Below are 22,667 nucleotides of genomic sequence, written 5' to 3'. Positions count from 1 at the left end.
GAGGAAAGAACATTATGTGGAAAACTTGAAGCAACATCTCAAGACATCAGTCAGGAAGTGAAAGCTTGGGCAATAACAATAACCCTCAGCATACCACCAAATAAGTCACAAAGAGGCTTCACGACAACAAAGTCAACGTTTTGGAGCGGCCATCACAAAGTCCTGCAGAACATTTGTGGGCAGAGCTGAAAAGGCGTGTGGAGCAAACAAACCTGACTCAGTTCCACCAGTTCTGTCAGGAGCAATGGACCAGAATTCTATCAAACTATTGTGAGAAGCTTGTGGAAGGAAACCCAGAACGTTTGACCCACGTCATACAGTTTAAAGGCAACGCTACCAAATACTAAAGAAAAGTATGTAAACCTATAAGGTTTTGCACTAAAACTGATTTTTTTTTTTTCCAAAGGACTCCCTTATATTTACTTAATTTATTTCAAGGTACTTTGATTTCTTATTGCCTCATTTACATATTTCAGAATTAATTTCATAGTCATAATTACTTATTTCATAATGAATTAGGCGTCATTCCACAGAAATAGTTTAAAGTCATGGAACAGTACTTTGCAAAGGTGTAAATGCGAAGCAAAGTTTAAGTTTAAATAAACAACCTTGCTAAGAGCAACACATAATTGGTTGACACAGTGATTTAACCATAATTGGTAATCTGTTGAAATAATTATTTTAAATGAATTTAACCAATAGGGAAGCTAATTTAAACTATAACAAAGGGTAGATTGTCAAAATCATGAGCTAATATTTACTAAGCAGATGAAATTTTTAGCGAAAAGTAATGAACACATAACAAAATTAGGATACATTTTAAAAGACATTTCAATATGTAGCTATAAATAAATAATGACTGAAGCAAGGAGGGGCTGCAAGGTGGCGCGGTGGTTAGCACTGTTGCCTCACAGCAAAAAGGCCACCAGTTCGCATCCCAGTAATCACACCCGGGATCTTTCTGTGTGGAGTTTGCATGTTCTCCCCGTGCATCATGAGTTCTCTCCGGGTTCTCCAGCTTCCTCCCACAAGGTCTAAAAACATGTTGAGGTTAATTGGTGATTCTAAATTGTCCGTAGGTGTGAATGTGAGTGTGCTTGGTTGTCTGTCTCTAAGTGTAGCCCTGTGATAGACTGGTTACCTGTCCAGGTGAACCTGCCTTCACCCTAAGTTGGCTGGGATAGACTCCAGCCCCCCATGACCCTAGTGAGGATTAAGCGGTGTATAGAAAATGGATGGGTGGATGAAACGAGGAGACAATAATAATGGACAAACAGTTTAAATAACTGGGTAGAAGAACTGGATAAATGCTGCTGTGAGGTTGGAACATACTGGTGCAAACATCCAACGCAAGACAGCATGAAAGAAAAAAAGAAGAGAGTTGGTGGGCAGGTGATGTCAAAAGCGTTAAATAGTTTTACATACAAAGAAGTCACGTCACGTGTTTTGTACATCATCATGTCTTTATTTGAGTGTAAACAAACTCTGAAAAGAGCTTCAGCCAGGTTCTTGATTATTGGCATTATTAACATGATTAATGTCTTTTGCAGTCATGGATAAAACGTGGTCACTCCACTGCAAAAAAGGCTCTTCTTAAACAAGTCGTGTCCTCTTAAATTCTGTCCTATCATCTTGTCTTTCTCGTCTTTAAAAAAACGAATGCGTGGAGCACAACTCCAAACTGGCAGATTATTGTATCGAAAGGAAAGAAACAAAATAAATGCCCTGGAGCAGCGTCGGAGGAGGAGGAGGAAAATGAAATAATCTCACTCCGTAACAGACTTTTTTTTTTTTTCCTTCTGCAATATGTGAGATTGTAAGACTATAAAAGAGCGAATTGTTTAGGTGATCCTGTTTTGCAGTGTGTATAATAAATAACATGACATCCGCGTCAACAGCTCGGTTCAGTCTAGCAGGGTAACTTCATCTCGTCTCACTCGGTGTATGCAGTGTTTGTCACTACTGTATAAGGTGCTGGGTGTGTTTGTGTGTGTGAGATGTCATCGCTTGGGAATGTGATCATGTTTTCGTCGATGTGTGTGTGTGTGTGTGTGTGTTCAAGGTTTTTGTTTGGACACGCGTCCAGAGGCTTATTAGGTTAGTAGTTAATCAAATCATTAAATATGTAACAGGTGAAGAGTTGCAAAAATAACCTTCTTACAAACGACAAATAAAACTTCTGCAGCGATCACAGCAGTAGTGTTAAGCTCGGAGTGCGACTGAATTCGCTCGGTCGCTCCCATTGTACACAAATATATTTACAATCAAACAAAAATCATACAGAAATCATACAAAGAAATGTCACCACATTCAGAACCACAGACAGTTATGGGACTTACACTGAATGTACATGTAGTGTGTGTTACTGACCTATTCTGTAGCTTTTCCTCCTCTACACATTCTCCACCAGCCTCTGTCTTCAGCGACAAGAAAAACACATTTCCACCACTAATGATCCTAAATTGAACCAAAAACACAAACAGAATTGAGCAAAATGGAGCTTTTGTGCAAATTTGTTACTTGAATTGTGACGCATTTGTCAATAAGTATTTTAGCACAAAGAGATGAAAAATTCAGCTCCTCAAGACCGGGCCGGTTTGTAAGTTTGAAAACGTACAAGCGGAAAACAAAAAGAAAAAAAGCAATTCTGAAACACTTCACATACACTCGCAGGCTTTTGTGGAAATAAGGAGGCAGATATCAGTTTTCCAAAAAGCCTGCTGCACCCATTCGTTTCATATTCTGTTGTGTTTTTGGAGAGCCCAACGTAGAAGTATGTCTTAGAATAAATAGCAGGAAGGCTTCTGCCGAGCTCTGCTGTTAATGATACGTTGACTGGAGATATGTGAAAGAACTACGGGGGGGAAATTGTTAAATAAAAAGCTGTGAAGTGTAAGAACAACAGGAGATATAGATGTGGTTCCACTCTTATTGGACCGCAACAAAACACCCAACTTCCTGGACTCAGACGAGGACAACAGCGTGGAGAAACTCTGTCTGCAGGTCTGTCTTTGAACACAGAGGCTGGGATGGATTTTAACAAACCGTTCTTGTTTTTTTTTAAACATCTTGCTTTTGTGGCGTAACAGCGTGAATTCATGTGGCTGTGCATGTCTGCATGTGTGTTGGTGTGTGTGTTTGTTGAATCCTTCTATCGCACCTCCTTTTTTTAAGGCTTTCAAGCTGCTTTGGATCAAAGTCAGTCCCAGGGGATAATTCAGCATAAACACTGCGTTCAGAAACATCATAGCCTACCTTCACAAACCTCTGAATTGAATTTTTCCGACACATTTTAACGTCTACTTGATCTTTTGATTCACGCGAGAAGAAAAAAAAAAAAAAAAAAAAGAGGAGGCTCTCCAGCCGCTCGTCCTCTACTGGCATCGACGTGTTAGCTTCATCCGACTTGTTTTAAAAATGCTGAAACACTAATGTCAAATTAGGATTGGAAAAGGGAGAGTCCGTCCCCCCGCCCCCACCCCAAAAAGAAAACAAAAAGAAAACAAAAACAGGGATGATATTGACATCTAAGACTTAACTTTAAGCCCTAGACGGATGTGCCACAGACTGAAGCCAAAATGTACAAACTGCGCAGGGGGGGAAAGAGAAAGAAGAACAAAAAAGGTGTTAAAAATGTTAAAATGAACCCCACACTGGCCACGAGATTAGAGTAGATAAACAGTACAGTAGGCTATACGCGTCATCATAATTACCGATAGATATATAGCAGTCGCAGCTGCCGCCGTCCAGTTTTAGAAACACATTTGACTAAAAGGGAAGGGACAGAAGGAGAACTTTTTTTTTTCTTCCTGGAGTTGGATTTAAATAAATATTGTGTTTTTTGTGTTGTTTTTTTTGTTGTTTTGTTTTTGTTTTATTTAAAGCCATCTCTCCTCCTGCCTGGCGGGTTGAGAGGAGAGGTGCAGCAGGTGGAGGAGGAGGAAGATGAGGAGGAGGAGGAGGAGGAGGAGGGGGGCCTCTATGTGAAGTTCTGGAGGGGCTGGCTGACCCTCATGCAGGCCCAGTAGAAGGCCCGGGCCAGGGTGACGAGAACCAGGAGCAGCAGCACGGCCCACGAGGCGTAGATCCCCTGGTAGGTCTGAGCCTTCACCCACGTTCCAGCCTGGAGAGACAAAACGGCAGCCCAGAAAGCTTTTGTTTTGTTTTATTTTTAGGATTTCTCAAAAAGCCCTTTAAGGGAACTTGTAGGTGCGTTCTGATTTTAATGAGCCAGCTCCAAGTCCAATCAGGCTGGATGTAAGAAACCAGAGAGCTAACAGCGCAATTATGTTTGAAAATGTTTTCCGCATTTATTATTTGACCCGATTATGTTGCCTTAATCTGCGCAGCGTTCCAGTTAAGTATCCAGTAATTTCCACCGTTAAGCATCCCGTTGATTAACCTTCTGAACTCCAAGCGGCGTCGGGATGTTTGTCACGTCAGTGTGGGCTCATTTTTCACTGAAATATAAAGTCCTGCTCCTCTGTGGAAACAGAACAACCACGACAACATGTTATTACGCCATAAATCCTAAAAATATAGGAAAACTAAAGGTGGATTTCTCTGGATACGTGGTGACCCTACGTACTGTAGATGCTTTACTGCTTATGTTTCAGTATGTTTTCATGCTGTTCTCTGCTCTGTGTAAACACAGTCTGCAGTTTAGCTGAAAACAGATTGAATTTTTGTCACGAGACACTCAGTAGCAGCGAAGTCACAAATGGCTTCCCAGTTGCTCCAAAAATTGCAGATTTTTTTTTGTTTTTAACAGAATCTGATGAGAGGAAAAGGTTTCATTTTGGTGAATTTCTAATTAAGACATGAAGAATAAAATTATTTCAATAAAATATCTTAATTGTAAGCTTAGGTTTGGTTAAGTCTTCGACTAAACAGCATGTCACAGATATTTAAGGTGCACTTGAAAATTAAAAATATGTTTTTTTTCCTGTTTTTACCCAGTAAATGGCGCGATTTTCACATTTTTTTTGTAAACAATAATCTCGCCAGCAGGAATCTGGGGTTCAGACGATTAATCGATTTATACTTTTCTACAAAACCCCAGAAAAACTTCCAGTTCAAGTGTTTTTTATTCATCTATCAGCCTAAATCCCAAATATATTCATATGAGAAGCAGAAACCATCACATTTTTTTGGCATTTCAAGTGACAAATTGACTAATTAGTGCAGCTCTAAATCCCACACAAAGAAAAAACATTAAGTTCAGTTTCTGTATCCAGTCTCGGTGATTAATCCACCTGCACCAGATTGATGCCAGTGACACTGATTTTTTCCTTTTCTGTCTGACAGAGCTCACATTCAACACTTAAGAGTGACTGGGGGATAAGACAGAAAATAGCTTCCTCATCAAGTATTAAGTGTGCAGCTGCTCAGAAGAAAATTATTTAATGAAGATGGCAAAAGTGACTTTGAGAGAACCCACAGGGATTGTCTGAGAATGTGGAAATATGAATATCTGTTTCAAAGTCACAACACCAGAGCAAAGCTAATATGGGCATAAAAAGTCCAAAAAAAAAAAATCGTGAAATTTAATTTAGGGAGCATTTGTTTTATCTTACTGTACTCATTAAAATTAAAACACTCCCATCTAGAACGCACCACCAAGGCCAGCAGCAGACACCCAGATCAGGTTATGTGTATGTTACGAACAGAAATCACTGTAAGGTAATCACACCTGGCTAAAACATATCAATATGCCTGAACTCGAGCTTTCCTTCTCCTTCTACAAATGATCTGTAAAGTTTTAATGATTCAAGCTGCTCTCGGGGGTCATAACAATTTAAGTGGCACCTCTCGGCTCCTGCTGCCGATTTGGGGATACATGACGATTCCAGGACGTTAAAGCCGTTATGCTGATGAATCTTAGCTACTGTTCATTTAAAACCTCTGCTCTCTTATTTATTATTAAGAGCAGTCTGGAAATGCGGTTTGATCTCTTACTTCTGGCTTCTAACAGGTTCTTGATGCAATGCACACCTCTGAAGATTAAACTGTCAATGCTCCGTGCTCTCGCAACCACTCGCATAAATAAAAGCGTCTTTTTAATAAAACATATCGCGAGTCCGTGTTGTGACATTTATTGCCACTACAACAGCATTATGCAATGCTTTCAACACGGCATATTTAATGTGTGCACTTTTGCTTACTGTTCCTGGTGCTGCTCAGCTACAGTACTGTATGCTTCTCTGAACGGTTTCACTGTTTGGTGCTCATCTTGCACCCTCTGCTGTTCACGGAACAGAACATACGGACCACCTCGTTCTTTCTGTGGGCTGATGTCAGACTCTCATCACAACCTATAAAAATCGACAATATAATTCTCATGGTATTCAACATTTACACCGTTTCTAATCCTTTAAATGAAAGCAACAGCTGAAAACAGAGAACACATAAAGCCCTGTGAGCCTCGACAGGCCGCACGCGAATCAGCCTGAGCGGAGAAGAAGACAAAACGGAAGGTCAGAAATGCTCAATGCCGCTATTCTGTGGGTGTTGAAGCTGCTGTTACAGTTAAAGCAGGTTGTGCTATATCTCCCTGATAAATAAAAGCCTGTCACGCAGTGTCTGGAGAGCAGCCGCGAGGTGCAACGCCCTCCATGTAAAACAAGTGACAACAAAAGTGGAGATTGTAATCGCATTCCTTCCTCCAGCCGCCTTCGTTTTATCTGCAATTGTCAGGTTTTCAAATGACAGAATAAAAAAAAAAAAGGAGGACATGAAAAGAAAAGAAAAAAGGTAAATGCCTGCAAGGCGGCTATTTATAATCGATTTTCATACTGAACAAGGAGTCTCTTGTCTTATCTGGATGTCAGTGTGGCGTCCACTCACCATCAGACCGGCGGTGGAAATGCTGAATAGCAAGCAGAGTAGAAAACACCACAAGCTCCGCCTCCGGGGATACCTCTGACCAATGGAGGAGCTGCAGGGGGAAAGAGTGACGCAATTAGCTCTAACAGAAGATTAAATGAACGCAGTGACGACAGCGTTTTACTTTTGCACTTTTTGACTCATCGCAGGGAGAGCTCAGCTGCTCACATTAATAACAGAGTGACAGTGAGCCACGTACAACGTCGTTACCTTGAAACTGGAGCAGCTAAATGGAATTAAGCCGTCATTAATTGCATTATTTACACCTGTGCTTTTCTATTAAATAGCAGGGATGGTTGCTATAAATTAATTTGATATCTCTCAAGCACAAAAGGTCCATCAATTTTAATTTTGGGAATGAATGAATTGTTTTGTTTTTTTTTAAAGCTGAGACCAATGAAAGTTAACTCTCGCTGGGAGCTCAGAGCTGTAATAACACATGAAGGATGAAGTTACACCTGCAGGAATTCAACTGGCCAGATTCGGTCCAGGTTTTGGGGCTATTTTGGATTTGACAAGCTCAGGACTGAAGCTGCTCATGGAGGCTGCACTGGCACACCTGTGCACTGCAGTAACACAACCGATGCACTGGCACATCTGCTCACAAATGTCTGTTGTTTTGCCTGTAAGGTCTGAGCTGATTATTCAGAAACGTGCACTTTAGGTCGTTGAGGCAACACACTGTTTTGTTTTTTAGTTAGCACACATTTTTAACGCTTAATCAAATGTTCTGCATGTGCTCATTAAAACAAGTGTGACAAGAAGTCACAAAAACAGTCACATGAAGCCGTAACATTACAGATTTTTTCTCACTACAAGTTGGCATCTCAAGAATTCATCCTGCGTCACAGCTGGTTATCCTTGCAGACTCGCTTCTACTTTCTTACTGAACTTTGCTGACCGTGTTAAGGAGCTTGTGGAGCCACTGATAAAGGAATGCACATACACCAAACAAACTCCCACAGATTAGAAACCTCGTGACGTTATGAGACACGAAGGCTTTAAGGCACGTGAGGTTAAAGCCACAAGTCGTAATGTAACACGTTTGATTTAGTTTGAAATAGAGAACACTTGCATGAGAGACAGTGAAGCCAAAAACCTTCACTTTCTTTGTTGGGTGTCTCTGAGCAAACGCCAAAAGATATGAAAGCAAAAAAGTACAGTGAGAGTAGAAGAGCGTAGCGGACGATTTGCTTATAGCTACTTACACTTTCCTGCAGTGTGGGCACCTGGCCAGCGTCCGATCTGTGAACTCTGTCCACTGAAATTTACAAAGAGAAAGATGAAAGCTTCAGTTTCAGCCAAAAAAAAAAACCCCGAGCCACACATTCGCCAAGTTATCAGTTACACTGATGACAACACTCCAAGTGCTGCATTCGCTGTGATTCTCTTTGATCTTCATTCTAACATACAGATCAGTGTGTCTGGGTTGCTCTCAATAAAAAAAACACACACACATGGAGATAAAATGTACCAGGCAAACAGATAAATAAGGTGAGTGTGGCTGTGTGGGAAATAGAAAAGCAAATGTGAGCAGGTGTCGGAGTGAAAAGTCCTTCACTGGTTGTTTATAATGCATTAATGGAAGTCAGAATGAATGATGTTTTTTTATGTGTTTGCCCTGGTCAGAAGGTTTTTCTATTAGCGGCCTGATCGGAGGAGTTTGCGTGAGTCATGGAGCGAGTGTAAAGGCCTCAGCGTGGAGTGTTTGTCATGTAACTGATTATGGCACTAAAACAACATATTTATAGATTATCGTCTGTAAAGTCTTACAGAATTGTTCCTTTCTACTTAAAAACAATCAAAATCGTTCAAGATACTGAATTTACAATTATATAAGAAAAACAACCTCACCATTTAGAAGCTAAAACTCATGAATGTTTATGAATGTACAGTCGTGACTCGATGATCCGACCCTTAACAACCCGAAAACCTTGTTATCTGACAGGTTTTTAGGGAAAAAAAATGGAACTCATAAAATGTCATGTTGGAGTCGGAATCCAAGGCTGTCGGTATGTTAAGGCTATTTTTAATATCACACATAAGGATAACAGCGTATTATCTGACTGAACAATCCCACAGTTTGGCTATGTTCACACTGCAGGACTTGATGCTCAATGAGGATTTCTTTGCGAGTTCGTTCACGTTTCCAGTTAAACACGACTTGTATGTGATCTGCTGTGTGAACTTCATACGACCCAAAAGTGTCCCGCATGTGCAGAAGAGGACACGACGACGTCACACGCAGCGAGCGTGCTCAGTGTTTACAGAAGTAAACACGGATGGTAACGGTGGAGCGTATCTGCCACTCCCCCGCCGCCACCGATGGTGGAAACAGAAGTGTGAGCGCTAACTGAACTGGCATCAGCAGCCACAAACTGCCCGTGTGTTCTGGACACTTCCGCCCCAGGGGAGTGCTTCAACGGGTAACCCCCCCTCGACTGCGCCGCATGTTGGGATAGTCATCTTTAATTGGGCCTGAATATCCAGAGACCAGGAAGTGCTATTGGGACCAGCCCTACTAGTTATTATAACAACTATAAACAATAAATATTAACAACTAATGACCCTCTAAGCATCAAGCCCTCCTTGTATCTGGACCTCCGTCTTGACAATCCGACAGCCTTGCTATCCAACATAAAAGGAGGTTTTACATTTAGTGTTGGATTATCAGGTCACGACTGTATATGCTTGATAAATCATCCAAATTATCAATTGATTATTGATCTGTTTCTTTGATAGATGAGAGATGAATCCACAATGAGCCTGCGACTCTTTTTCCTACATATAGTTGCCACCAAAGACTATTTATTTCAGTCACTGGCAAATACAAATCGCCAGCACCGAGAACTGAGAAAATATATTTTTAACCAGTTGTTAATTTAGGTTCCACTTTCTCAAGCACAACAGACATTTTTGTTAATAAAAAAGTGAGAAATAGCCCAAAAAAAATGCATAGATTGCCTGGAGAAAACCCTGATGCCAGGTACAAGTCATGAATTGGAAGATGAATTCCTCTATGAATTACAGAAGCTCTTTTTTCTTTTCTTTTTTCTTCTTTTTTTCAATACGCCTACTGACACCTTGAGGAAATTGAATACAAACATCCAAATTCTTGGCAACAGGTGCTTTGCGCTGCACAAGAAAATGACAGAAAAAAATGGTATTCCTTCACAACACAGACACATATTCTCTCCCCAAAGTTGGGCCGTGATACATTTGTAAACCCAGCAGAGCAGAATCCACTGTGCGTGCCGTACATTCTTCTTGTTGTGAAGGAAAACGGCGTACAGGAGAACGTTATCACCACATCTGCGGGAAAAGATTCACTGCGAGGCCACCTGGGGCGCAGATTTGTATTTTCCTTCAGTCACCTCATCTTAAAGCAGGTGGGAAAAGGTCCAGCCGACTCCTCGACACCCTGTGCCATTCATCTAACCTGATTTTACACCTCTATTCTTCTCCTTTTGCGACTGTACCGACCTCATCTCCTTCACCGTATATTTAAACCATCCTTACCTGTCGCGCTGATTGTTAAAAGAGCAGCAAGAAAAATTTTTACTTCACCCTTAGCACGAAATGACCGCGATATATCAGCGGAGAGTTGATAGGGTTATTGATCTGCACCGATAACTCAACATTTACTCGGCCCAGAGCTTGGATGTTTTGGCTTTTCAATAATTCACTTGCTACAGTACATTTCACAACAAAAAGCTTGCAGGCCTACTGAAACTGTCACACGACACTTGGGCTGCAGATGATAAAAGCGTTACTTGAAAAGCCACAAAAAAAAAAAAAAAAAAGTAAATGCCAAAGCAGTTTTATTATTCAGTTATTCTGCACAGTAATGCGTTCTCTCTTCAAAACATGTTTATTGGATCCTGGCTCTCTATAGCGAATGTGATTTTATTGGTTATGTATTTTTCGGGTTTGTGCCATTCAAAGAGACGGGAGAGGTGAGGACCTGTGCCAGAAACTTAATAAATGCTGGTTGTACTGACGTTGCAATTCTTACTCACTGCCTCAGAGGCTGATAAGTATAATCAATTCATGTTTTCTGAATAAAACCAATACTACTGACACCGCTGCTAATAATTTGAATTCATTATACCGGCTGCTATACATCTTAAAAACTCTTGGCAGGAGTTAGGCAGATTTGTGCACAGACATAAGTACTGAGAAGGTAAACAGAGAATTTAATAGAAAGTCTACTGAGAAGCTTTTGGAGCTTTAGCCGGCTCAGGCGTCGATACCTGACCCGAGGGCAGCGTTACGGTCGCTCAGAACTGCTTGTTTTAGATGTTTTATGTGACCACGATGGAAATCAAAAGTGCTTTTAGTTCCAAACAGTTCAGGAAGACGAGGTGAAAAAACTCGGCCATCGGAGCAAAGGGGGGGAGAAGTGATTTCGTCTAAAATCGGGGATAATGACAGTCTCTCCGAGGAGACACTGATGGGGTCGCTTCGGGTCGTGCGCATTAAAGTGCCGCAAATAGCTGAGTAGCAAATGAGAAAGAGAGCTAATAAGACGAGTACAATGTCTGGGTACAGATGAGGGGCAGACATAGACATGGTGTCGTCAGAAAGTAGAAACCTGAACATCTGATGCACGGTTCAAACACAACAGAAATCCTGTTGAAGAGCAGAACTTTGTCACGTTTGAAACCAGCTTCGTGCACTGAATCAGGGTGCGAGAGCCGGCTCCTCCTCCTGAACAGGGCGTCAGAACTTTTAAGGGCGTCTCTAAAATAATATTCTATTTCTGCGGAGCATTTTCTGGTTTTCTGTATCATCGGCATCATGGATTATGTGTAAAATTAGGTTATTATTGATGTGCGAGGGCGACTGATCACTAATTCACTTTAATAAAAGATACCAGCGTGCATGCTGTTTTCGCCATCCAAGCGTGGCGGCGCAATATCATAAACTCCACTCAGCGTCGCCCTCTCCACGCCTCCGTGGCGCTGATAGATGCACAGCAGCGGCTACTTTTCATCCGTTTCCTTATTCGCGCTCTTATTAACAAGGATAGTGTCGCATAAAAGCTCATTCAAATGTTCTACTAGTGTGGCGTCTGTTGTTTCTGACCAAGAAAAAGGCCAGGGTGTAGTTTTCACACTGGAATGAATGGAGACAATGAGATGTGACTGAAGTTAGAAAGATGGTTTTGTTACATGTTTTAAGGTCAAGGATTAATCTATCGGTGGATTTTTATTCATGGAGTTTTTCCTCCTCTGTCAAGGTTAAACAAGCAGATCTACATTAGCTTCATATCTATACATTGTGGCATTAAAAGAGATGACAAGCCACATTTTTATTGTACAGAGCAATGAATTAGGATGTGATATGATGGCTAATTAGTTTTGTCTTTTCAGTCTTTATTGCTGAGCTAAACTAAGCTTATATTTGACAGGCACAATTGAAAGTGATATCAACCCTCTCATCTACCAAGAAATCAAATCAGCTAAACTGTTCTTCTAACAAAAAAAAAAAAAAAAAGAAAGACAGTGTTGTGTCTCCAAATCCTGCGGGTATTTGCTCAGAAAAGTTTTACTCCAATTAAATGTTCTTTTAAGCAGTGAGAGAGAGTCAGTACCAGGAAGGTGTTGCTGCAGTGTCCACAGGAGACGCGAGCTCCAGCTGGCTGGGGGTCAGGACTGGCAGGACCGGGATGAACTGGACCCAGATTTATTATCCTCTTACTGGAAGGAGACAGACACACAAAGTCAGCAGTCGCGCCACAAGTTTACTCAAGATATTATTCGGTGCAAGAGCAAGATAATAAAGCCCCGATGTTGTGAGCAGTCGTCTCAAAGGCTGACTGCGGCTTTGCTTTATGGAATCCATCAGTCGCCAATCCTCTCATTACGCACGCCGCTTTTGTACAATCAGCTCCTCAGACACCTACAGTAGCTCAGAATCACTGATCAGACAGCGGCACTGAGATGTGTCTGGTTTAGTCAGCATGTCTGGTTTGAATGCAAAACAGTGATGCTGGAGGTAAACTCCTGAGAGTAATTTAATGCAGGAAAAGTGGCCTAAGAGGAATGTGCACCTCCAACGCTTTACCATCACTCATATACTAATAATGTGGACTTTCGCAAAACGTGATCTGAACGTCACAGATTAGAAGCAGCAATCTTAAAGAAAGCTAAAACAGAAATTAATATCGAAAACAAGACTTCCGCAGCACCATAAATTGTTAAGTTGTGTTAATATTTTTCGCCTGTAATTCGCCACCAACCGCAAAATATTCAAACATGCAAACCCTTTCGCCTTGAGCCGAACTTTACGATCGGCATTTTAAGGTGACAGATGCAATTTATGGGTTTCAGATCTTTATGACAAGAGATTTTGTGATGTTCAGGTTAAAATTAAACATATTTACATAGCAGCACGAATTTAAACATTCAAAAAAGAAGGCTAAAAATGTTGCTCTTGCACATTTTATGCCTCGAGCATAAACAAAGAATCTTATCTCTCTTACCAATTACGCTAGGCTGCTGACAGCATGATGTTCAGATGAGCTGCCAGAGCTGTGCATCTGCACTGACTGACATCAGCCTTGTCTTGGGTTTTTTTTCCTACTATAAAAATCACATACTATAAAAAGTGTTTTGTGGATTTTTATTTGCTAAGTTCCCGTCACAGCACAAGTTTTCTTTCTGCAAACTGTATTTTAACTTACAGCAACCCTGTAATATTTATTTAATACCCCCTAAAATTAAATACACACCAAAGCAGTGACATTCACCTGAACTGTTCAGAGGCTTCTGTGTTTATTCTGGCCCGTGATATTATAATATGAATAAATCCACGTGCACTTGGTTGGTAGCTACTCTGCAGGAATTTAGTGAACAACTAAAAGCAGCTTGATGCTGAGTGAAATTTGTAATTATTATTTTTTTGTTTGTTTCTAGCTGCAACGTCCAGATGATCAGGGAACATGATCCCTGAATCAACGAATAAGATACACTAACAGTTACAATACATACAGTATTATAGCGCACCTCTCATAATACTGATGACATGCAGAAGTGAAACGCATGATGTGGCTGTTCTAATGAGGCTGTTATTTCCTCATCCGGCTCGCTGAGCACTGCATGTAAACTGCGCTGGGAGCACAGCCTTAATTACGGGACTGCTGCTCCCATTGCACCTTGTTTCCTCTGCTTCCTCACAGAGATGTGCAGTGTTCTTGCAGTCTCACAGTGGTGTGCGCGCACACACACACACACACACACACACACACGTTTGCAGACAGACACAAATAATCTCTCACCAATATGGTCGGGGACAGGCGATCCTCTGGGAAGTGACTTTGCAGATGAGCAGACAGTTGCAGGGGCAGCGAACGTACTTCTTCCCTGCTGGGGCATTCTTAATGGGCTGCAGAGGGAGACAGAAACACAGGAGGAAGAGATAGGAGGCAGCGGAACAACGGATTAGAATGGGAGCAGATAACAAGCCAATTATTCTTGATGGACGAGAATTAACCAGTACAACATGAGGGAGAGCAAGGTACTCCAGGAGATATTGGAAGTGACTGCACAGGAATCGCAGGTTAGGGTGATTTATTGTCCCCAACAGTTCAAACGACATAATTATACAGCTTATTATGCAGCTACCGTAGTGTTAATAGGAGAGTTATGGTTTGAACTGAAACTTCAGGCATCACACGTTCACTCTGTGCCGTCAGAAACACACTGTAGGCCTGATAGAAGCCTTTTACGAAGCAGCTCACCTATATAGCTCCTAATATCAGTAAAAGATATTAGAAGAATCTGGTTTGAAACTGTCCAAAAGAGTCCTATATCTAAACATTTTGTTGGCATGAGCGTGTATTCAAAAATCCCATGTTGCAGGCCTGTCTCATGCTCATTTATCCAAATACAGTCGTGACTCGATAATCCGACCCTTAACAATCCGAAAACCTTGCTATCCGACAGGTTTTTAAGAAAAATGAACGGAACCCATGAAAAATGGCCTCAACATACCGACAGCCTTGGATCCGACTCCAACATGAGATTTTATGTCACCAATCAGAAGCGCACCGGTCATTAGAAATCCAGCGATGCGTAGTGCTCTAACAAAACACTAGTTATTATAACAACTATGAACAATAAATACTAACAATAAATGAGCCTTCAAGCATCAAGTCCTCCTTTTATCTGGATCTCTGTCTTGACAATCCGACAGCCTTGCTATCCAACATAAAAGGTTTGACATTATCGAGTCACAACTGTATGTTCATTTAAAATACATACTGTATGAGCAGGAGCAGCCAAAATACTACAAGGCCAAAATCCGTTATCAAGGCCACTGTTAGAATTTGTTTGTGAAAAATGTAATCCATGTTACATTTTCACACCACTATACATGCCACATGTCTTTGTCTGGTATGAAGGCAGCATTTTGTGTGTCTTTTCCCCGACAGAAACAAGAGTCCAAACGACATCATTATACAGCTTATTACACAGCACCTTTAACGTTAATAAGAGAGTTATGGTTTGAACTGAAACTTCAGGCATCATACATTCAACCTGTGCGGTCAGAAACACACTGCAGGCCTGACAGATGTCTTCTGTAAAGCAGCAGGCTTATCTGGCCTCAATATCAATAAAGATATCAGACAAAAGTGGCAAGAAACTACCCTACACCGTCCTATATATAAAGATTATTTTACTCTATGGACCTAAATTCAAAAAATGCATAATGTATGAGCACCTGTTGAGGTGGCCAACTTTGCTTCCTCTCACTAGATCCCAAACTACAACGGGGCCAAAGTCAGTCATTAAGGCCACTGTTTGAGTTTGTGTGAGGAAAAACTTTAATGTGTGTTACAGTTTAACACCATGACACAAGTCACATGTCTCTGGTACGAAGATAGCGTCTTGTGTGTCTTTTTCTCAACAAACAAGAGTTCAAATTACAAAAAGACATACTTATACAGCTTGTGTAATGTTATTAAGAGAGCTATGATTTAAAACTGAAGCTTCTAGCATCATACATGCACTCTGCACAGTCAGAAACATGCTGAAGATCTGCTAAAGGCCTTCTGCAAAGCAAAAGGCTTATCTAGCTGTTACTATCAGTAAAAATCTGATCTGAAACTGTCCTAAAGATTCCTATATCTAAAGATTTTTGTTCATTTACAGACCTATATTTAAAGATCACACGAGCCTAAAAACAGCTGGCCTTTTTTTTTAAACTATTTTTTTGCATGATAAAACAAAGCAGCACAAACATCACAACAAACATAAATTGTAAATGTGACATTATAAAAAAAAAACTCAACAAATCTCAACTTAATATGCATTATGAGAAAATGTGAAAATCATCTATTCACAAAAAAACACAAACAAGCAACCATCAGATAAAAAAACAAGCAAAGAAAGTAAAATACAGACAAATAAAGTGTAAATAAATGTAATGAGGATGTATATGGTTTTAAAACCCAAGTATATTGTTGGTGCAGTGTCACGAAATCAGTTATGAAAGCCTCTGAGTGCCTCAAGAGTGGAAATCAGTGTTACATTTAAACACCTATGCACAAGTCACATGCCTCTGTTTGGTATGAAGGTAGCATCCTGACGCTTCTCTCCGCTGCATCATTAAACTCTGACTAACCAGATCACACTGTGTCTCTCTTTTCCATCATCAGTTTCACTCACGATGTGTGTGGGAGTGAAGCTTATATCTACACTGAAGGGGAAGGAGCTGATAACCGGGAGGGAAAACTAATATTAGGAGTGATCATTATACAGTGGATTTTCTAATTTCACTCAGATTTACTTATTAAAAGGTGGAATGAGCGACTTTTGCAAATAAAAGAATGTCTTTTAAAGTCAAGCCCTGCCAAAGCGAATCCGCATAATGCCGATTAAGCCCATCAGTAACCGGGATCTCTCTGGTTTTTTGGTTTTTTTTGCAGGATGCAGGAGTTTTCAAATCTGGTAGCATTGTATTCTACATTGAGCAGCAATGACTGGTGTTCCAGAACTGAACCATCCAGACAGAGACAGAGTAGGCTGCAGCAGCTCGGATAATGCCAGGAAAAAACAGGAAGCATCCAAGAAAGGTTTCTGATGCTCCAGACGAAACAGAAACATGTCGACAGTGTTTGTGTAATTGCTCTCACTGCCAGAAGGGGGAGACAAAGGTTCTGCACTGAAGGTTAAAGTTATTTTCATGTCGGCATGTGTTGGTGGAAACGTTTGAGTTTCTTCTACCTGATGCAAAAGTGCATTAAATTCTCATAAAGTTGACAGGTATTCTTCAAAGACTGATCTATAAGGTCATTTTAAAGGCTGCAGTTTGTGTTGATTCTGTTGTTGTTGTTATACTGACAGGTGTTTCTATTAATCAGCCCCATTCTGTATCACATTTATCAAAAACAGCACACAGCTCCAGGAAACTAACCTTTTCCACAGTATAAATGATGTTCGTTACGAGCAAATAAGTCATGCAACTTTGCATGTGACACCTCAATATATAATCATTTCCTGTGCTGTCTCAGCTGTGTCACTGCTACTAAGAGACTGCCTCATGATTACAGCCCATCGTCTGTGATAAAGACCGGTTTTGCAACACAAATCCGTGGCAGCGAAGCAACAATTAATATTGTTTACTTGCAATTACTTGTGTGCTGATTGCCATCCCACTCCTGCTGTCAAATTAAGGCTTGGCTGGACAAAATTATTATGAGACAATATGAATAATTTAGCAGTCCAATTAACGCTAATAAAGGCTAGTAATAACACTAATAAAGATGCTGAGAACCCCACATGTTTATTTAAAACAAATAACTGTTGTCCCACAGATATTGCAATAAGCAGATTTGGCCTACTGTCCACATTCTTCCACGAATGTTTGGATTTCAGCCAATAATTCATGTATCGTTCAGTTTTCATTAGCATTACAAATGACGCACGCTTTCACACTTGGACTTCAGCGTAAACGCGGCTGTATGCTGTATAAGGCTTCGGCCAGCAGTCCACATCTACACACTCCGGACATCTTTCTGTACGTCTACATATGCTGGTTCCATCTGTAAAGTGCTCTCATTGCCCATTAGTACATCAGGACACATTTCATATTTCTGCTTCCATCTGTGCACTGATTTGCATAGTTAGTGATGCACTCTCGTGGAGACCCATCAACCTGGGAGTCTGGCAGTTGAAATTGCATGCTGTCTCATAATCAGTCAGTACAACTGTCAAACTGTCGCCATCATCAGGATAGTTTTTTTTTTTCTTTTTTTTTCCTGTGGTCAAAGACGCAATTTAAACTTGTTAATTAAAGCTGAAGCTGAGCATCTTTCTGTCGCGTCTTTTCCCACAGCTGGCCAGTCTTTAGGGTCAGTAAATTAGCAACTTCAGTACATCACTGTCAGATGATTTGTGCTACCTGTGTAATTATGAGTATAATTATCACAAGTCCATCTTCTAAATAATGTTAGTCTACGTCAGGTGTTTTTAGTCTTGCTTCTGCGTGCGTTTCACCGCGTTTGGATTATGTCTGTCAGCGCAACCCTCCTCATTTTGACAGTTTTTTAAAAATTATTATAATCTATTGGAATTTCTAAGTGTCAAACAGTAACATCCTATATGCTGAGATTTGTATGCTTGGCCTGTGTGAGGAGAACCTCCACCACCTTTACAAGAAATCTCACTGGGATTGTTTAGTTTGGGGCTGCAAGGTGGCTCTGTGGTTAGCACTGTTGCCTCGCAGCAAGAAGGTCGCCGGTTTGCGTTGGGATATTTCTGCGTGGAGTTTGCATGTTCTCCCCGTGCAGCGTGGGTTCTCTCCGGGTTCTCCGGCTTCCTCCCACACAGTCCAGAAACATGTTGAGGTTAATTGGTGATTGTAAATTGTCTGTAGGTGTGAATGTGAGTGTGCTTGGTTGTCTGTCTCTAAGTGTAGCCCTGTGATAGACTGGTGACCTGTCCAGGGTGTCCCCTGCCTTCGCCCTAAGTCGGCTGGGATAGACTCCAGCCCCCCATGACCCGAGTGAGGATTAAGCGGTGTATAGATAATGGATGGATGGATGGATGGATGGATGGATGGATGGATGGATGAATGGATGGTTCTATTTGCAGCTTTCTACTTATCATGTATCACTATTTAGATGATTAACTAACCTTAACAACAGTGAATACAACCCAACATATTCCACTTTCTCTCTCAGAAACATTAGACCAGTACATAGACAATCACACTGCCGTGCTAATATTGAACATATAAATACATGTTGGGCTCCCGTGGATTTTTCTGAAATGCTGCCTGTGACTTTTCTTTTTTACAGATGATACCTTCTAGTTAGAGATTGGACTGTAGCACCGTGTCAATGTGATTATTCCTGAGGTGTGTCGAGTACAGTGTGTAGAACCAGCTCAAGACTTCTGGAGAACTTATTGTCCCACTATGTTTGGACTCTGTCTATGGGAAGGTTGTACAAAGCAAAGCTCCTCCAAAGTCCACTACTTCCATTACAACTGTTTTAATGATGAATTAAAAAGGTGTTGATGACTGAGAATTATGACAAGCATTTGTTATAAGCACCGTTTGTCTTTCTGACGCACATTTCAACACCATGAACCTCATACAGACGATACGATCACAGAGAGGACGGTCCGTGCGGTTGCAAATTTTAGGTGGACGCTCATAGACTTGTTTGGATGATGACGTTTATGTTGCATGTAACCTTGCAGACAGGCAGAAAGCATGACGTGGCCTTTAGAGACACAACTTCAAGCACAGTGGTCTGGTTACTGAGAACAGTTCAGAGCTTTACAATAAAGCTTTCCTGTAAAAATTAAATAAACATGCTTCATTAAATACAATTTGAATAAAAGCTAAAGGGGCACAAAATACCAGTTAGACCAATAAAATTATACTAAGGCCACAAAACACCAGCCCCTCATCAATCCACTCCAATTCTATATGATGAAAGTGCCCAAAAAAAAGGCGATGGCCAAAGAAATGTTTCAAGTCAGTCGATCCTCAATTTTTCTCTTCATGCAGAGCAAGATGCAAGAAACAGAAAACTCACAGCTGAGCGAGCGGCAGTTAAGTTGCTTAACAGTCTGTCTTCTCAGTCTCTCTCCCTCTCTGCCTAAGTGTTAGCTTACTCTGAAACTTCACCATATTCCTTTACGTCAAACATCTGATGAGGTTCATGGTGTTGAAATGTTTTGATTGCTTTATTCCATGAGGAATTTTGTCAGAACACACCATGCAAAGTGCTAATTTATTGTCTTTTTTAGACACTGCCAGACTGCTGGAGTCAGTGAAGGTGTTTTAGCTTAATTAATTGTGAGTTTTGCATCTTCTGATCAGCCTCTATGGTAAACTTCAACCAAACTTTTAAAAAAATATATGTATCGATAATAACAGGCAAGTCCAAACAACAGTGTACTCATCTGACCAAATCAATCAGGTGAATTCTCAAAGTTATGCATGAACCATATCGCATCAAAAATCAACTTTCTATGTCATACAGTGAGACAAACTAGTTGGTATCTTGCAAATCCTACTTGTTGATCAGAGGAGATATATATATCCTACCCATAATGCAATTTATAGGTGGATGAACACGACACACGCGGGTGTTTGGGGGGAAAATAACGGTTTCATTCCATCCTTTTCACAGGGATTACAGGGACTATTAGTGACCTCTGAGCAAACTCTGGGGATTATCCGGAGTGACGAGGACACTGACTTTGACAAGAGATGCTGCTGAATTTTCATTGCCTTGTTGCACAAAATGTTAAATCACATTTGCCTTAAAAATACTGGGACAGAGGCAGATATTTCAGAGATAAAGTAAACATTTATGTGGTTAGATACCACTAGATTTCTACGAGGAAAAAAAAGTTTTGTATTTCTTGTCAAGCAGCTCTTTAATAAAAGATACTCGTCTGTGTATGTTTGTATATGGGAGTAGCAGCTGATATACAGGGTTTTTCCTGCATCAAGGAACTTTCGGCGAGGTTGTTGCCAGTCCCAAAGGGAAATTATAAGAACTGAGAGTAGCAATAGCAATTAATTTTTTAAACCAGTTGTTAATTGGGGTTTTATTTCCTCAAGCACAATGGACATTTCTGGCTATCCTCGCTTGAGAAATACCAGGAAAATGAATCGGTTTCTTTCAAATACGAGCGTAGTCACCCCACAAAGGCCCATTCTGAACCACAAAAAACCCTGATGGAGTATATAAGCAACATGTTTGTGTGTTACATTTGGATCTACAGGTCCCCCTTGAAACCTACCGTAGCCTCATTGCAAATCGCACACTTGACCACGTGCTGGTGGATCTTGCCCTCCACCGAGATCATGCTCTGACACACCCTGCAGCTGATGAGAGGGGCGCTGCCGCTCTCCGGGGAGGTGAGAGGGGAGTATGGCGGAGGGTCCTCCCCTAGGAGCACCGAGGGCTGACTGGGGCTGGGGAACGGAGGGAAGTCTGCACGAGGGAAGAACACAAAAGTAGTAAGAGCAGTGACAAATGAAGGATTGTCGAGGGAACACGGTCACAAGAGTTGCACAGTGGAGTGGAAACCCTCCCAATTCCCATGACAAGTAGCGTCTTACGATAAACAGGATAATAAGATTTGGTCTCGAGTTCAACTGAAAGGAGATTTGGGAGAAAAACACTCCAGGAATGCTGAGCGGGGTCAGTTTGAACAAATGGGAGTCGAGCTGTGTGTGAGAGCCACAGTTAAATCAGAATATGGGAGAGAGTGGGGTAGTTTAATCTACAAATGTTATGCAACACTACATTGTAGACAAGATACACAATTAAGGAGTCACAACTCATGCCCTTTCCATTACTGTATGTGCTCGATCATTGGTCGCATCTCTGTCTTGCAGCATCCCTCAGCAGCCTCCGTAGTGGCTTCCTTACATGTCAATCAAATCAGGTGTTACTGGGATGCTAGCTAGCTAAGCGGTACAGTTACCTAGCTTGCAAATGCAGTAGGCACCCTACGACTGCTATAACGTGTATTGGAAACCGTAAATAAAATACAGTTTGATAATAATATTAATGAGCTGCAAATTTGAAGCTGTGAGGTTTGTTTGCCGGTGCTAAGCGGGAGCTAGCAACCAAGCTAACATAACGGTTGCTAGGTTAGCCAGCTAGCATAACGCTGATTCCTGTCTGCTTCACGACTTTACAGTAAAACAATTAACAACAAAAAATATGCTCACGAGCAAACATCATGTGAGCTTATTTCATATTATGCACAAGCACCGCCACAACAGGCCGACTCTTTTTTTGCCACTGTCACAGCCCAGCTAGCAGGCTAATCGGAATGCCCTGTCAGTGGATGCTAACGTGAAGCTAGGCTAACAGAGGCAGGGTGGAGGAGAGGGCTCCATGGATACTCACCCGATGGTTTGCTGGGCACGCTGTAGGGCGCCGCGCCGGGAGACACCCCGCCGTTACCGCTGCCCAGGGCACCATCTCCCAGATCCGATAGTAACGGGGACCTCTCGCCGTCCGCCATACCGAGAGAGCGAGGCGTTGGAGGGGGGAGGAGGTGGGAGAGTGGGAGCGAGATTGCAGACCGATACGGTGTTGTATTGTTGTGTCGGAAATGCAGGCGTCACATGATCACACCACCGCTGCTGCTGCGGTAACGATGCCCGGGGGTGTGGCACTGCTCACCGGGGAGGCTCCGCGGAGGCCCCGGAGTATTAGATGCTAATGAAAGTTACATGGAAATTATATTATTTTTCAGTGAAATACTGTAAGATTGTCAGTAACCTTTACGAGA

At 41.5% G+C, this 22,667-nt stretch overlaps 1 protein-coding gene across 1 annotated transcript; it reads right to left on the bottom strand.

The window, feature by feature from the left end:
* Positions 1 to 1,444: 1,444 nt before the first annotated feature.
* pip4p1a (phosphatidylinositol-4,5-bisphosphate 4-phosphatase 1a) lies at positions 1,445 to 22,435 on the bottom strand. The gene is made up of 7 exons (XM_008299624.1): positions 22,280 to 22,435; positions 21,159 to 21,352; positions 14,168 to 14,274; positions 12,482 to 12,587; positions 8,094 to 8,146; positions 6,847 to 6,937; positions 1,445 to 4,123 (listed from the first exon to the last, which is right to left on the bottom strand). Exons 1-7 carry the CDS (start codon positions 22,395 to 22,397, stop codon positions 3,980 to 3,982), a joined length of 813 nt encoding a protein of 270 aa, XP_008297846.1. The 5' UTR covers positions 22,398 to 22,435; the 3' UTR covers positions 1,445 to 3,979.
* Positions 22,436 to 22,667: the final 232 nt, after the last annotated feature.

Source organism: Stegastes partitus, unplaced genomic scaffold (assembly GCF_000690725.1).
Source record: "Stegastes partitus isolate 25-593 unplaced genomic scaffold, Stegastes_partitus-1.0.2 Scaffold1438, whole genome shotgun sequence".
In the NCBI taxonomy this organism is placed as follows: domain Eukaryota; kingdom Metazoa; phylum Chordata; class Actinopteri; family Pomacentridae; genus Stegastes; species Stegastes partitus.
The sequence above is the reverse complement of the archived record's forward strand: the minus strand, read 5'-3'. Positions and strand labels throughout refer to the sequence as shown.

Excerpts from the sequence above, each read along its gene's own strand:
- pip4p1a (XM_008299624.1), bottom strand. The coding sequence starts at position 22,397 with ATGGCGGACGGCGAGAGGTCCCCGTTACTATCGGATCTGGGAGATGGT. Across the intron at positions 12,588-14,167 it reads GCCTGTCCCCGACCATATTG|TAAGAGGATAATAAATCTGG; the intron begins GTGAGAGATTAT and ends GTCTCCTTCCAG. Across the intron at positions 8,147-12,481 it reads ACTGCAGCAACACCTTCCTG|TGGACAGAGTTCACAGATCG; the intron begins GTACTGACTCTC and ends TGTAAATTTCAG.